We start from the raw sequence: 16,324 nt of genomic DNA, 5'->3' as shown, positions 1-16,324 counted from the left end.
AACAGAAGTGTCCTCTTTACATAGTAATCTTTGATAAGTTTCCTATTGACATATTGTTTTAAGACTCGTTGGCCATATGTGCTTCCAAACTACAATTTCTTCCTTATGGTAAAACTTTCTAATTCCTCTATAAAAGCCATCTATTTGATCGTTCCAGTAATTCTCGATTATCTTTCTCATTTATTGTTGTTTGTTCTCTTTGTGACTTAGGTATATTGTTTGAACTTCAGCATTATTGTAACTTGTAAAATACTAAATTTTCTCAAATATAAGAAAAAGAAAAACATATACAAAAAAAAGAAAAAAAAAATTGACAGATTGCTTTATTGATATGGAATACAAACACATAAAAATTCTATGTAAAGCAATTGTTTTGCCTATATAATAAGTGAAACATATAACTCAAAAACTTGGAAAGGGGCTTAAAAAATAAATAAAAATAAAGCAATGGCAACCTCTGTTGTATCATATATACCAATCTCTAACTTTCTTACGGAATGACCATCTAGGCAATACCAATCTCACTTTCTTATGAAATGACTATGGAGGTGATGGTGACTAATAACGGCAAGTTTTTTGGGAGAGAGATATAGTCATATTTTTATTTTTTTTATAAGAAGCAGTGTGAGATTGAAACAAAAATGTAACTATATATAAGGAGGGAAGAGAGACATGTGAGAGAGGAAGTCATGTGAAAGGAGGTTACTTTAATTGAGATAAAGGAAAGAGGTGATAAGAGAGTTTTAAAATTTTTAATTTATCTAAAGTGATAAATATATATTTTTTCTTACATATTTCATGTGGATTTTTGTCTCTCCTATATTTTGGCTAGAAAAAACAGGGTGAGAGAGGAAGAAGTGCCACCTCATTTTTTTAATCTCTCAAAGTTTTGAGAAATTAGGATTAAATAATTGATAGCTTATGAGCTTCCACTACATTTGCTTTTATAGATAGTATAGATAGATAGATAGATAGATATAAATATATAGGCAAAAAGATAGATATCAAATCTAATTTGAAAAAGATAAACGTAAAATAAACATCTTTAAAAAAAAAAAAAAAGAGAGAGAGAGAAATGTGAGAATTCAGTTGTTGATAATCAAAAATTTTAAAAAGATAAGATATTTATGAGAGATTATGTATGAGTATAAGATAATTTAATTTTTGTTATATCGAAATAAAGGCATATATATTTTCTTGAATAGTAGCAAAATAAATTTATTTTTTTAATAAAGTTGTAATAGAATAAAATATATTTAATTTTTAAATTGCATGCTTGATGATAATTTTTTTTTTTTAAAATACATTGATAGAAAATTTTAAAATTGATGGTAGTCAATTGTTATCATTATAGCCAAAAAGAATTTAATAGTGGTCAATCATTAACCAATAATTTTGGATAAAATCATAGATAGCCAATAAAAAATCAATACTTAGCAACTTAAATTTTGTAAAAATTTAAAAAAAAAATGGAAAATTCAGAAAAAAAGTATTGGAATTCCACAAATCATATAGTTAAATATTTTAATTAATTTTAAAATTTAAATGTTAAATCCAGTAATATTATGCCATGTGTAATAATTCAAAATTTAGATAATACACTAATAGATTTGAGTCATTTTTTTTCTAATATTGTAAAAAAAAAAAATCCAAAATTTTAAATTAGATATGTTTAGATAAAATTTAAAGATTTTAAAATTTTAAAGATAAAATTTAAAGATATTAAAATTTAAAGATTAAATATTGTTAGATGTACCAATCACTTTAAGCCAAATATAATTTTGTTTTCAAAAATTTTAAAATTGAGAAATTGTATTTAAGGTTTGAAGCTGTTGTGTGTGTTTGTGTTGTTAAGTGGGTGCATATTGGTTGTAGATGATCCGAAGAACTCTTATTTGAGGGAGCTTGAAGGAGCAAAAGTGAGATTAACTTTATGCAGAGCTGATCTTCTTGATTTCGAGAGTTTACGCAAAGCCATTAACAGGTGTGATGGTGTGATAGACATGAAATAAAGTAAATTAAATTAAATTCAAGACTTGATGAGTTTCGAATCTGATTAAATTGAAAAACAAAAGAAAATTACAAATTAAAAAGTAAGCAAGCCCAAATCGTGCGAAATGTAATAATGAAGAAGATGAAAAGATATGTAGATAAACTGAAAAATAATGGAAAAAAGAAATATATAGATACACAAAAGTAATAAACACTGAAAAAATACATATAAAGTAAGAAATAATATTATGAGCATAAAAATGAAGAAAATGAAAAGATATGCAGATGATCTAAAAAAATTTAAAAATATATATGCACACAAAGTAACAAACACTGAAAAAATGCATATAAAGTAAAAAATAATATTATACTGACCTTGTAATGATTTTTTGCAAATAATCAAACTTGCAAAATGTAACAATGGAGAAGATGAGTTATTATGAGAAAATAAAAGATGACTGGAATAAACTGAATAGAGAAATGTGTGTGTGGAAGTTGTAGGAGTTGTCGATTTCTTTTTTTTTTTTTTTCAAATTGAGGTTGAGAGTGAGATAGATATTATTGTGAGTGATGGATATAGATGAATATTTTATTATTTTGGAATAAGTATTATTAGAAGGAGTGAGAAGGCTTGAAGAGTGGAAAGCGAGATAAAGAGAAGTGCCACGTAATATTTTTTTTTTTCAAAATTATGAAAATTTAAGATTTAAGTTTTAGAGTCTTTCGACTTAACAACTATATTTGGTTATATATATATATAGTATAGATTTATATATATTATACTTTGAATTGCAAGTTCTATTTGGTAAAAGCTGTGCTAAGGTTATTTTTTAACTGTTTTTATTGTTAGACGATTTTGTCCTCAATTAATAGGGGAAGAAGCTCCGGCGTGAATGGGCTGACATGCGAGCACATGCTTGCTGATAGCAAAATTTAGGGCTGGGTTGGCAACTCAAAAAAAAGTAAAAAAGTTAATAGTTATTAAAAAAATTAAAAAATTATTACTATTCATAAAAATATATATATAAAAAAATTAATATACATAATATTAAATAGAATCAACTTCACGACATCCTATATACAGACCTGAAAGCATAGGAGTGAAAGGAAAAAAATAAAATAGTACATGTGTATTTTCATTAATTAGATGGTAAATTTGGGCACGGGTCCTGTTTTTCTAATCGGAACCGTTCAATGTGTAGAACTCGTTGAGCAATATATATTTGTAAAAAAACACGTCTATCGGATATCGCTAACTATATGATCAAATAAGTTTTGTATAAAAAATAGATGGTATTATAGTTAACATGTGACAAAAAACAACTAACACGATCAGATAGCTATCGATATCCAATGAATGTGATTTTTTATAACAATAAAGTACTCGACGATTTTTACACATTGAACGGTTCCAATTAGAAAAACGGGACATGTGGTGGCCCCTATGAGGCAGAACAACACCGTCCAAACAAATGCCGAAAAGTAAGCAATCTTTCCCATATTCTTTTCGGCCGAGGCACTACCGAACCGTACGGATTCATTAATTATTTTCCCCAGTAGTGCTGCATACCCCAGTGGGGGTCGCACTCCAGTGAGGTGTCGTGCCCCCACTGGTTGAAACTTAAAAAAAAAAAAAAAATAATAATTTTTTTTTGACCAATAATGGAGTGCCACCTCACTGGGGGTCGACCCCCAGTGGGTGTATGAGGCATTTTTCTTATTTTCCCTTACACACTTATTTATACAATATTTTAATATACATTTTTTCATAAAAAGTCAAAAAGTTAACCCAAACATCCATATTTTTTCCCTTAACTTTTTAGTTCAAAAAGACAAAAAGTGTACTTATTTAGGATACCCCAAACAATCCCTTTAATCTCTTGTGTTTTAAAATAATAGTTTTTTTTTTTAGAATTTAATTTTTTTAATAATATAATTATTGCACTTTAAAAATATTATTTTTTTAAAATTACCTTTTAATAATATATTTTTTTGAAAATATCAATTGTCATAATTATACTTTTTGTATTATTAATGAATTTAAAAGAATGGCAAAATAGAAAATTTATACTCCTTCCATCCCAAAATATTAGTCCCTTATTTCATTTTTTATTGTTCCAAAATATTAATCCATTTTCAAAAATCAAGGAATAAAATAATATGAATTTACTACTTTGTCATTTTTTTAAATTTATTAATAACATAAAAAATACAATTATGACAATTGATATTATCACAAAAAATACTATTAAAGAATAATTTTGAAAAATTAATAATTTTAAAATGTAATAATTGTACTATCAAAAAAGTTAAGGCCATGTTTGGTTTGGCGTTGGAAAAAGATTTCGGAGAAAATTTTTGAAAATTTTGTTTGATTTGTAATTTTTCTTAAAAAATTTTCGAAATCACTTTTTCTATCCTACACATCAATCAATCACTTTTTCTCTCTCATTTCTCATTTTCAATCACTTTTTCTCTCTCGTACACATACTCAATTATAACAAAATATCAAATCATTCCAAACTTCCAACCTCCAAAATTATTTTCAAAATATACAACTAAACAAACTACAAAAATTTCTAAACTCTCTTTTCAAAATATTTTTTGAAAGCTTATTTCTCAAAGTCAAACCAAACAAGGCCTAAATTTCTCAAAATAGACTATCATTTTGGAAGAGAGGGAATATTATTTTAGTCTTTGATTTTTGAAAATAGACTAATATTTTGAAATAATAAAAAATAAAATAAATGAATAATATTTTGTGACGAAAGTAGTATCTTTTTTGTATCTTAAACTTTAAAATATCACAACTTTAAATATAAAATAATACCCCAAAAAAAATGTGGAGCAACCATAAGAAACATTGTTGCGCAAAACTAAGAAGTTTATTAGTTTTAAAATTGAAAAAAATTAGAAATTGAGAAGTTTCAGTTTCATACAACAAGACAGGAAGTGAATTACGATTTTATATTGAAAGTATATGATATTTAATAATTAATAGATGATATTGTCATACAATACGTGGAGCACTTGTTATTGTGACTAGACGCGCATATTTGGATGTGCGCGCGTATTTATGGAAAAAAATAAAATAAAATAAAAAAATAATATTTTGTGACGAAAGTAATATTTTTTTTTTTTGTATCTTAAACTTTAAAATATCATAACTTTAAATATAAAATAATATCAAAAAAAATGTGGAGCAACTATAAGAAATATTGTTGCGCAAAATTATGAAATTTATTAATTTTAAAATTGAAAAAAATTAGAAATTGAGTAGTTTCAGTTTCTTACAATAAGAGGAAGTGAATTACGATTTTATATTGAAAGTACATGATAATCAATAATTAATAGATGATATTGTCACACAATACACGTGGAGCATTTGTTATCGTGACTAGACGCGCATATTTGGATGTGCGCGCGTATTTATGGAAAAAATAAAAAAATAATAAAATAATAAAATTAGCAGCACTTGTTGGCACAAAATCTGTTGGGGGAGGACCTAGCCTTCAACAATTTTGTAAAGAGTAACTCTTTTTATATTTGGTTATTCTTTTTACTTTGACTTTTAGGATTTAGGCCTACATTGAAAATAGATTTTTTTAGTAATTTTTTAATTTTTTAATTAAAATATAATGTAAAAAAAATTAATATGTTTAGAATAATTTTTTGATTTTTTATGAAAATATGTGTAAAAAGTAGAGAAAAAATGAAATATTTAACTTTTTGATATGAGTTGTTGGTTTTTTGATTTTTTTAGTAACTTTTCGGCTAAAACGGTCGCTTCCCAAACGAGGTCTTAATTTTTATTTTTTTATTTTTTTATATTTTAAGTTTTTCCTATTTTACTCTTAAAATTAATTTATGTTTAAAATTAAACAAAAAAAAATAACAATACCTGTCACATAACATACAAAATATATTATTATATTAAAGTTTAAATGTAAGGCAGATGTGTGAATTATATATAATAAAATATTTTTTTGCCACGTGACTGTCAATGTATCATTTTGTCTAATTTTGAACAAAAATTTACTTTAAGAGTAAAATAAAATAAAAAATTTAAAACATGAAAGGTCAAAGTAAAATAAAAAATTAAAAAAAAAAAAAACTTTAAATGTCAAAGTGAGAAAGTAACTTAATATATGGGAAGCAAAGTGTAATTTATTCTTTTATAAAATATATATTTTAGTCAAAAAAATTATTAAAAATATCAAAAATCGTTTAAAAAAGTCAAATATTTATTTCCCTTCTCTTTACATACTTTTTTTTTTTTTACTTTTTTTCTACACAGTAAAACAATCAATTCTGAATATTTTAATTTATTTTATCTTATATTTTAATTAAAAAATCGCTTCCCAAACTAACCTAAATGCCTCATTATACTTTTGGACAAACCCAATTTGGCATCTCTTTCAAAATGCCTTTATATTTTTGGACAAACCAAATTTGGCATCTCTTTCAAAATGGGGCCTCAAGTATGAATATTATTACTTTAACCAATTTTTAATTCTTTGTTAGTAAAGCAACTGATAGGTGGGAGAGTAAACACCCGAATCACTACACTATATATAGTTATAGATCCCAAATGTATCATCCTCCAACCAAGATAGATAAAGCTAATTTATTTTCTCATCTAAAAATGGCTTCATCTCAAGTTGGTGATATGGTGAATGGCAACGCCGAGCCTACTCGCCACTTGGCCAAATTTCCCCCTAGTTTATGGGGTGATAGATTCACTTCATTCACTTTAGATAAACTGGTAATTATTACATCTCCATTGCAAAATACTACAAATTCACTCTTATCAATTTTATATCCTTATCAATTCAGAAATTGAGTTTAGGTCTTTTACCATGATTTTCAGGCGTGTTTCCTGTGATAATTTCAAAGTGACATCATTTTGTTAATTTTTTTTTTCTTTTTTCTATCTCATTTGTTTCATAACCCTAACCTGTCTTTGAGAGAGAAACACAAACAGAAAGGCGGAGGCAAAACGCGGAGGAGGGTGACCGACGGTGATTTATTATAGTATTAGTTATGGCTTGGATACGACTCATTGTGGTATTAGATATGACTTATTATGATTATTATTTGATTATACCTTATGTGGTATTTGGTCTAAGACACCACACTAAATTTATATATCTACTTTATTACATTATAGGTTAAAATTCTAGGCACTTGTTCTTGATAATAAATTTCTATGAGGCTACGTTCGATTTATAGTTTTAGTGAGAGATTTGAAAATTGAAAAAAAAAAATAAAAAATAAAAAGTGATCTTTTATATATTTTTTCTCTTTCCTTGTCCAAATTTGAACTAAACACAGCATTAACAAATTTTTATTGTGAAGTTGTTGTAATTAATGAATGTGGTGGGTTGTTGTGAGCAGCTATGGGACAAGTATGGTAATGAGATTGAAGTGTTGAAAGAACAAGTGAGGAGCATGGTAGTAGCCGGTGGACGTAAAGCAGCAGAACAAATAAATTTGATCAACGTGCTCGAACGCCTTGGTGTGTCGTATCACTTCGAGAAAGAGATTGAAGAGCAATTGGAGCAATTGTTTGCTAAGTTTGAAGATAATGAGGACTATGATTTGTTCACCATTGCACTACACTTTCGCATATTCAGACAACATGGCTATAAAATGTCATGTGGTAATTTACATCCTCACCACATATCCAAAACTGACACCTCGTTTTTATTTTTATTTTATTTATTTATTATTTATTATTTATTTTAAACATAAATTGTTCTTTTATTGTAGGGCAATCTTCATTCCATTAGCAGTGACATTTATTTATACTATATATTATAACAAAATAATATTTCAATAAGAAGAGCTCCAATACTATATATTAATTTTTTTACATTTAAAAATATTTTTTAAAAAAACTATTGGCTAACCCATTACACTAATTCTGTAAAAATAATAATTACCCATGCTTTGTGATTTGCAAAAGGAAATACTTCCTACTTATTTACCTCTTCAACCAAGAAACCTTAAAGCAATACATAATCACCGTCCCACAAATTAAACATAACATACACCTTACAACATATACATATGTAAACTATATATATATATATATATATACATGCTTCTCTCGAAGGCTTTCAAACATTGTCAAAAGCCTCAAAATCATTTATGATTGAATTTTGTTTGATGGGCAAAATTCAAAATATTTTCAAAGGGTCAAATTCATTTAATAGTCCTTTAAAATCTTTAATAAATAATTATAAATAATAACTCTTATATATCAGGTTAAGTGGTCAGATTTCAAATTTAAACTCTTCTGATAGTTAAATTAATCATGACACTAGACATAACTTAGCATCTGGGACGGAATTAAGAGAAGACTATGGAGCGTCATGACCCTCTTGTTTCTGTAAAGAATATTGTATGCTACATAACTTTAAATATATATATATATATATATATATTATTTTATACATAAAATGATCTCCCAGTATAAAAAATATGTCTTATCATTCTCTCATCTTGCATTCTTTTTCTGTTTTGCAAAAAACAAAATAAAATTTCATCATATTAGAAATTACTTCTGTGGCATTTAATTTTTTTTTTCCATGTATATATAATTATATAGCATATTGTACATACATGTATGTTTGAGTATATGGTGAAAAAAAAATTCTTTTGACCTCTCAATTAATAAAATCTTGATTTTGTCTCTGCTAAGCATGATATGATAAATATATACATATATATAGTGTAATTTTAACCAGACTCAATAGATGTCCACTTTCTAATTACTGACATGCAATAATATGATGGCTTATGAATCAGATGTGTTCAACAAATTTAGAGACAACAATGGTGAATTCAAGGAAACAGTGAGCAATGATGTACTGGGTATGTTAAGCTTATATGAAGCTACATATTTGAAGATCCGTGGAGAAGGTTTTCTAGATGAAGCTCATGCTTTCACAATAGCCCAACTTGAGTCTCTGGTGGGAGGGCCACATTTAAGCTCTGATCTTTCTGAACAAGTGATGCATGCCCTCAAGCAGTCAATCCACAGGGGCTTTCCAAGACTAGAGGCAAAACATTTCATCTCTTTCTATGAAAAAGATGCTTCTAGGAATGAAACCCTATTGAGGCTTGCAAAGTTAGATTTCAATCAGTTACAGTCGTCGCACAGGGAAGAATTGGGCCACATCTCTAGGTAATATGATCATTTAGGCCCCGTTTGTTTCCAGAGATGGAATGGAGGGGATTGATAGTGAGGGGATTAATAGTGAGGGGATTGTTAGTGAGGGTCGTTTGTTTTCAGAGATAAAATGGAGGGGATTGATAGTGAGGGGATTAATAATGAGGGGATTGTTAGTGAGGGGATTGATAGTGAGGGGATTAGTAGTGAGGGGATTGATAGTGAGGGGATTAGTAGTGAGGAATTGTTAAATTATTTTTATATAAAATAATAAAACAAATAAAAAAATATAAAAAATTAAAAATTATATTTTAAAAAAAATTTCCAATATATAAAAAATAAAAAAAATTTCTAATCCCCTCACTATTTTTCTAATACCATCTCTACCTCCTCACTATGAATCCCCTCCCCAAGGGTGTTAGTAATACCAAGGTATTAGTAATACCCTCCCTATCTCTCAAAACAAACAAGGTATTAGTAATACCAAGGTATTAGTTAGTCCCAAGGTATTAATAGTCCCAAGGCTATCTCTCAAAACAAACACCCCATATACTAATCCCAAGGTACTAGTAATCCTAATCCCCTTGCTATAACCCAAAACAAACTGGGCCTTATATTCTTAATGTATCTCTCTTGTGCGGTTTCTTTTTTTTTTTTTTTTTATTATTTTTATAAGTAGAACAAACACCTATAATTATTTTAGGATAGATTACAATTTGGGTTATTTAGGACAAAAACATTCTCAACTATTAGCGAATATCACGTTATTCTTCTTTATTTATGAACTAATATATTTTTATCTTTTAAACTATAAAAGTGATATTCGCTATGGGTCATAGTGTATTTAACCCTTAAAATTTTAATCTTTATAATTTAATCTAAATTTCATTTAGGTCATTATTATATCAATTCAAATTATGTGTACTCTCGTGATTTTAAGTTTGGTTTTAATTTGATCCATCCTTTCAAAGTTAGATGTTGAAACGCATGACTTTCTAACACTTTGGCAATCACAGAGAGTGTTTGGGGTGCACTACAAAAGTGTACTTTTTTTATGATTTTATTTTTTTGAGTCACATCACATCACATTTTTATTTATTTTTTACATTTTTTATAAAAAAAAAAATTAAAAAATGTACTTATTTAGATAATTGCAGACACCCCCTTAATTGTAAATTAGACAAAAAAAAAAAAAAATGAAATTAAACTTAAAGTCTAGGCTCATATTAAATTAAAATTATAGGGACCAAATTGAAACTAGATCTAGGGAATCGTTTGGAATCATCAAATTTTAGCTTAAAAGTGAAAAGGTGACTAAAAAAGTTAAAAAGTTAATAACTATTAAAAAGTCAAAGATTCCTTTTTATTCACTCTACTTTTTGCATATTTTTTCGTAAAAAATTAAAAAAAAATTCATCCTGAACATATATTAAACTTTTTTTTATCTCATATTTTAGTAAAAAAATCAAAAAGTCATTAAAAGAATATATTCTCAAACGACCATTTAAAGTGTAAGGACAAAATTATTTAAATTGAATAATAGGGATTAAAGTGAAATTAAGATCAAACTTTAGGGTAAAAACTGTAATTAATCTTAATTTTTAAATACGTAATCCTTTGTTTTGTGATTATTATTATTATTTTTGGTTAAAAACAATAAACAAATAAAATAAAATTTTTATTTGTTTATGTAGGTGGTGGAAAGAGTTGGATTTAATATCGAAAGTTCCATATGCGAGGGATAGAGCAGTGGAGTGCTTTTTTTGGTCAACATGTGCATATTACGAACCTCAACACTCTCTTGGACGTGCGGTGCTCACCAAAATAATGCTTTTGTTATCTGTTACCGACGATACTTATGATGCATATGGTACCTATGATGAACTCAAACTTTACACTAATGCAGTCCAAAGGTACAATTTTCTATACCAATCAATTTATTTATCTTGGGTATTTAAAAAAAAAATCTCAGGTTTTTACTTTTATTAATTTTAATTTAATTTTTTTATTTGTTTTCAATTTAAACCATCTGGCTATGTTTGCTAAGTAAAATTAACACACAGAAAAAAAAATATTTTAGACATTTTATGTACACGTATATTGAGATTATTAATTAAAATACTATTTTTCTTTCAGTTTTACTTGACAAAAATAGGTAAATGGTTTAGATTGAAAAAATCAAAAGATTAGTATTTAAATTAATAAAATTAATAACTCAGAGTTTGTTTTGTTATAAAGATCAAATATTGGAATTTTTTTTTAATAATTATCCCTTTATCTTTTTTATTCATCATTAATTTTTTTTAAAAAAATTATTCTGTTCATCGATATATTTTTTGTATTTATAACATTATTATTCTAAAATAACCAAAGAGTTGGCCTAGTAGTTCGAGACGCATCCTTATCTAGTGTTAAAATAGAATAAAATAAAAGAATTAAGGGAAAGTTAGAAAATAAAAAAAAACTCTAGAGTTTCTTAATTTAAATCTTTAACTTTTGATTTGTTTTTAATTTAAATCATATGTCTATTTTCATTAAGTAAAACTAATAAAAATAAATAATATCTTAGTTATTAAACTAAAAAAAAAAGGTATTTTAATTGAAAATAAAACAAAAAATTAAGATTTAAATTGATAAAATAAAAAATTTAGAATTTATTTTGTTACAATGGTCAAGTTTTAAAGATTTTTTTTTGTAATTTTTCCAAACTTTTATTGTTTCAAAACACTGTTATTATTAGATTCCCTCATTAAATATTATGAATAGGTAGTCCCTAGTTTCCTCAACTAATGTTATAAATAAGATCATAGTAAGATTTCCACATTAAATATTATTAGGTATTCCCTACTTTCTTTAATTAAAGTCCCAAAATGGAATTATACAAATGCTATTGTGATTAAATTTCTTTTTATCAAATTTTGAATACTCCAGTTTTTTATATGTTGACAATGTATTGATAGGAGACATGAAAGGTGAAATTCATTAAACAAATGTATTTTTTAGGGGACAAACCACATATTAATCAATATTTAATAGTCAAATTTTAGTCATTATTGGTTGTATTAGTATGTTATGACTTGAAGTGGTTAATTCTTAGGTGGGATGTGAGTGCCATGGATGAGCTCCCAGACTACATGAAGGCACTCTATAGAGCTCTCCTAAACGTCTACGATGAAGTAGAAAGGGACTTGGCAAAGCAAGGGAGAGCTTTTGGTGTTCATCATTCAAAAGAAGCAGTATGGTTTTTTCAATGTCCTGTGTATATATATATTCTTGCTTATGACACCACGATTAATCTTTATTTATAGTTCTCTCGTCTCACAAATATTAGTAATTATTGGATTCAAGTCCTAGGTTGGGGGCACGAGGAGAGTAGAGAATAAAATTTTTAAGAACAAATTACACTTGTAGTTCCTATAGTTTGCCTTTTGTTTTCATTTGGCTCTTGCAGTTATAATTGTGTCAATTTATCTTTGAATTTTTCATATTTGTCGATATAGTCAAATTGATAATATTTCTTTAGAAATTAGACTAAAATCAAGATAAAATAGTTCATTCATTTTCCTCAAAAGTGATTGAGAATTATTGTCCAATTTAAAATGATCCATTCCATTTTGGATGGACCATTTTGCTCTTAATTTCTATTTACTCTTCTTATGAATGTTTATCAATTGAACTGAATCAATACAATGTGAAAAATTAAAAAATAAAATTGATGCAATTAAAATTATATAGCCATATTGACCAAATAAACAATTTATGGGGGACTACGGGTAAGTTTTGTCCAAACTTTTATATTATATTGGTCCACCCTCGTGGGGTTCGAACCATAAGTTTTCAATATAGAGTGAGTGATAGAGATTAAGTGTAGAGATGAAAATCCTTTTGCGAGACACGTGTATCTTATTTTGTAATTTTCTTATGTGTATTTGTACTATTGAGTCATAAATCTTGATCAATTGAGGCAAAATCAGGAGTGATTTTTTATCTTCTTCTTCATGATAATTAGGGTCAATTTGGGAACATGGTTAAAAGCTAATTTTTGATTTTTAATTTATTTTAGATCACATCACTTCCCTATTTTTGTACTCGTTTTTTCAAAAAACAGCCAAAAAATGCAACAAAAAAAGAAAGAAAAGAAAAAAGAAAAAAAAAGAAAGTAGCTTTTAACCAATTTTCCAAAACAACCCTTAGACTTCAATTCTATCAGCAAAAGGGAACTTTGATTAATTAATTTTGTTTTTTTTTTGTGTGTGTGACTTATAATTAACCAGTTCAAAGAAATAGTGAGAAGTTATGAAATTGAGGCAGAGTGGTTCAAGGAAGAATATGTAGCGTCATTTGAAGAGTATATGAAGAATGCCTTAGTAACCAGCACAGGTCGACTGCACACAACATCATGCTTCATGGGCTTAGAGGCAGATGTTGCTACCACTGAGGCATTTGAATGGATTCTAACTAAACCTAAAATGGTGGCTGCCTCTGGTGCTATTGGCCGACTCATTGATGACGTAATGAGCCACGATGTACGACTATGCCATTCTTAAAGAGCTTATAATGTTTATTTATTTTTGTGATGATGATGATGATGATGAAATCTAACTCTTTTTTTTTTTTTTTTTTGAACAAATGAAGGAAGAACAAGAGAGGGGACATGTAGCTACAGGGCTTGACTGCTACATGAAGCAGCATGGTGTTTCAAAGCAAGAGGCGATTGTGGAGTTGTATAAAATGATTGAGAATGCATGGAGGGATATCAATGAAGAAATGCTTAAGCCAACTGCCATCTCAATGAAACTCCTGATCCGTGTTCTCAACCTTTCGCGCATCTCGGATGTGGTTTACAAGTATGTGGATGGCTATACTCATCCGGAAATAATCAAAGACCATGTCATCTCTTTGTTCGAAGATCCAATTCCCATTTGAGTGAGCACGGTTCACTGCTTTTTCCCTCCTAATGGCAAACTAATGTGTGCGGGTGTACTCTTGGACTTGGCCTTGGATAGTTAATTTGTTTTTGGGTATTGTATTCTGTACTTCTATCTTTAGTAGTGTGAAAGACAGAAGATTTTCTGTTTTTAAATTATTCTGTCTCTGTTTCTCAATATAATAAATTTACAAATGTCAAGATACTATAATCTCGACATTTGTGTTTTGAAAGACAGAGCAGATAGATTTGGAGAAATAACCTCCTCAAATAAATGACCTGTGGTGGGTATGGGAGGGCTGTCCTGTTGTGCAACCCATACTATTGTGCTCAAAGAAAATTTAGGTACTTTCTATTAATGTGATCTACTTGTGTACGACACTCTTTGCCGCACAACACGTATCTACCATTTTTTTTTATTATAAACTATATTTTATAATAGGGTAATGTATCAAGCTGGTTAATAATTAGATTAAAGTAAATTAAATTCTGTTTGAAAATTGATATTTTAGTTGACTTTCTAACTTTAATATCAATAATTTAAAATTTTAATTGTTTAAATTGATAGTTTAATGGGTGAAGTGACATAAGTATGATATGAGTAGTGATTATGATAATCTGTAATAATTTTAAGGAATTTAGTCAAAACCCTCTCATAATCAAACTTTAATACATTAAAGACGAATGCAAAAAAATTTCTTTAAAAAGTCTACCACATATCACTATTATCAAAATATTAAATTTTAAAATAATATAACTTTTAATGTAATTTAATAAAATTAGTATTTTAAGAATTCTCTCATCAAGATCTATCAAATAAGATCCATATTGACTATGAAATTCTTTTTAAAAAAATTATTATCGTTGAAATTGATGTAAACAGTAATAGTAACATGTTACTCTATTTGACAATAACATACTACTCTTTCTCATAATAAGATGTTACTTTATTTGACAGTAACAGTAACATGTTATTCTGACAATATTGTCCAAGAAAAAAAAGGATAATTTACATTGTCCTTGCTCAATTATGTGTTTTCTCCTTACATTATGTTTGGTTGGGAGATTTGAAGAATGATTTGAAAAGGAAAATGGAAAAGAAAAGTGAAATATGAATAAAATATATATATATATATATATATTTCACCTAGTTTCACCCACATTTTCCCTTTCTTTTTCCAAATCTATTCTCAAATCTCCCAACCAAACAAAGCATTAAGAGGTTTATAAAGTAAAATAAATTAGACTGTTATTTTTATCAAATAAGGGTTTAATGGAGGAATTTTAGCTCAATTCACTACAAGAAAATACACTTTTGGCGACTAAAAAATTAGTTGCCAGAAGTATTGATTTTAGTTGCCGAAACACTTTGCCGGCCAAATATTTTGGTCACTGGCTTTGTCGGGGATACATCGTCGCCGAAGGTATTGGCAACTAAAAGACATTTAGTCGCCAAAAGTAGTACAAGAATACCGACTAATATTCTAGTTGGCAAAAGCAATAGTTGGCAAAACTAACAAGTATTAGCGACGAAAAGAGCCTTAGTCACTGATAATTGACATTAGCGACTAACATATTAGTAGCCCAAAGTGTACATTAATTCGTTTAACTCACATCTTTAGCTACTAAATCTTTTGTCGCGAAAAATTAAAATATCTACGGCGACGAAATTAGTAGTCGCCAATAGTGCTATTTCAGCTACTAAATGTTTAGTCGCGGAAAGGTTGATTCTTGTTTAACTACTACACAGGTTAGTCGGCTATGATTCTTTTATTATGTTTTGGCGACTAAAAAGTTAGTCGCCAAAAGTGTTTTGGATTTTAGCTAATAAACAGTTAGTCGCCATAACTGTTTTCGATTTGTTTTGGCTACTAAATATTTAGTCGCCAAAAGTGTTTTGAGTTTTAACTACTAAACATTTAGTTGCCATAACTGTTTTCGATTTGTTTTGGTTACTAAATATTTAGTCATCAAAAGATTTATTTCTTTTTGGCTACCAATTGTTTTGTCACCAAAAACATCATTTTATATTATTGTTTTGTTTGTTTCATTTTACTAAATTTCGCCTGAACCTGTACGTATCCACTGCAACCTGTAATACGTATACAACCTATATATATTATCACCTATTCCGTAATGCATGTTTCACTTACAACCATGAAACAAAAAAGAACACCTGCTATATATATTCCAACTACAAATAATAATGTAAACTTATGTACAAACCA

At 27.7% G+C, this 16,324-nt stretch overlaps 1 protein-coding gene across 1 annotated transcript; it reads left to right on the top strand.

The window, feature by feature from the left end:
- Nucleotides 1-6,541: 6,541 nt before the first annotated feature.
- LOC114264357 (valerianol synthase TPS8-like) lies at nucleotides 6,542-14,489 on the top strand. The gene is made up of 7 exons (XM_082901363.1): nucleotides 6,542-6,757; nucleotides 7,390-7,654; nucleotides 8,806-9,184; nucleotides 10,864-11,082; nucleotides 12,267-12,405; nucleotides 13,444-13,695; nucleotides 13,805-14,489. Exons 1-7 carry the CDS (start codon nucleotides 6,584-6,586, stop codon nucleotides 14,093-14,095), a joined length of 1,719 nt encoding a protein of 572 aa, XP_082757489.1. The 5' UTR covers nucleotides 6,542-6,583; the 3' UTR covers nucleotides 14,096-14,489.
- The last annotated feature ends 1,835 nt before the right edge of the window (nucleotides 14,490-16,324 follow it).

The sequence above is a fragment of the Camellia sinensis genome, chromosome 13 (assembly GCF_055761805.1).
Source record: "Camellia sinensis isolate YWXY chromosome 13, ASM5576180v1, whole genome shotgun sequence".
In the NCBI taxonomy this organism is placed as follows: domain Eukaryota; kingdom Viridiplantae; phylum Streptophyta; class Magnoliopsida; order Ericales; family Theaceae; genus Camellia; species Camellia sinensis.
This window is presented reverse-complemented; position numbering and strand designations above follow the sequence as displayed.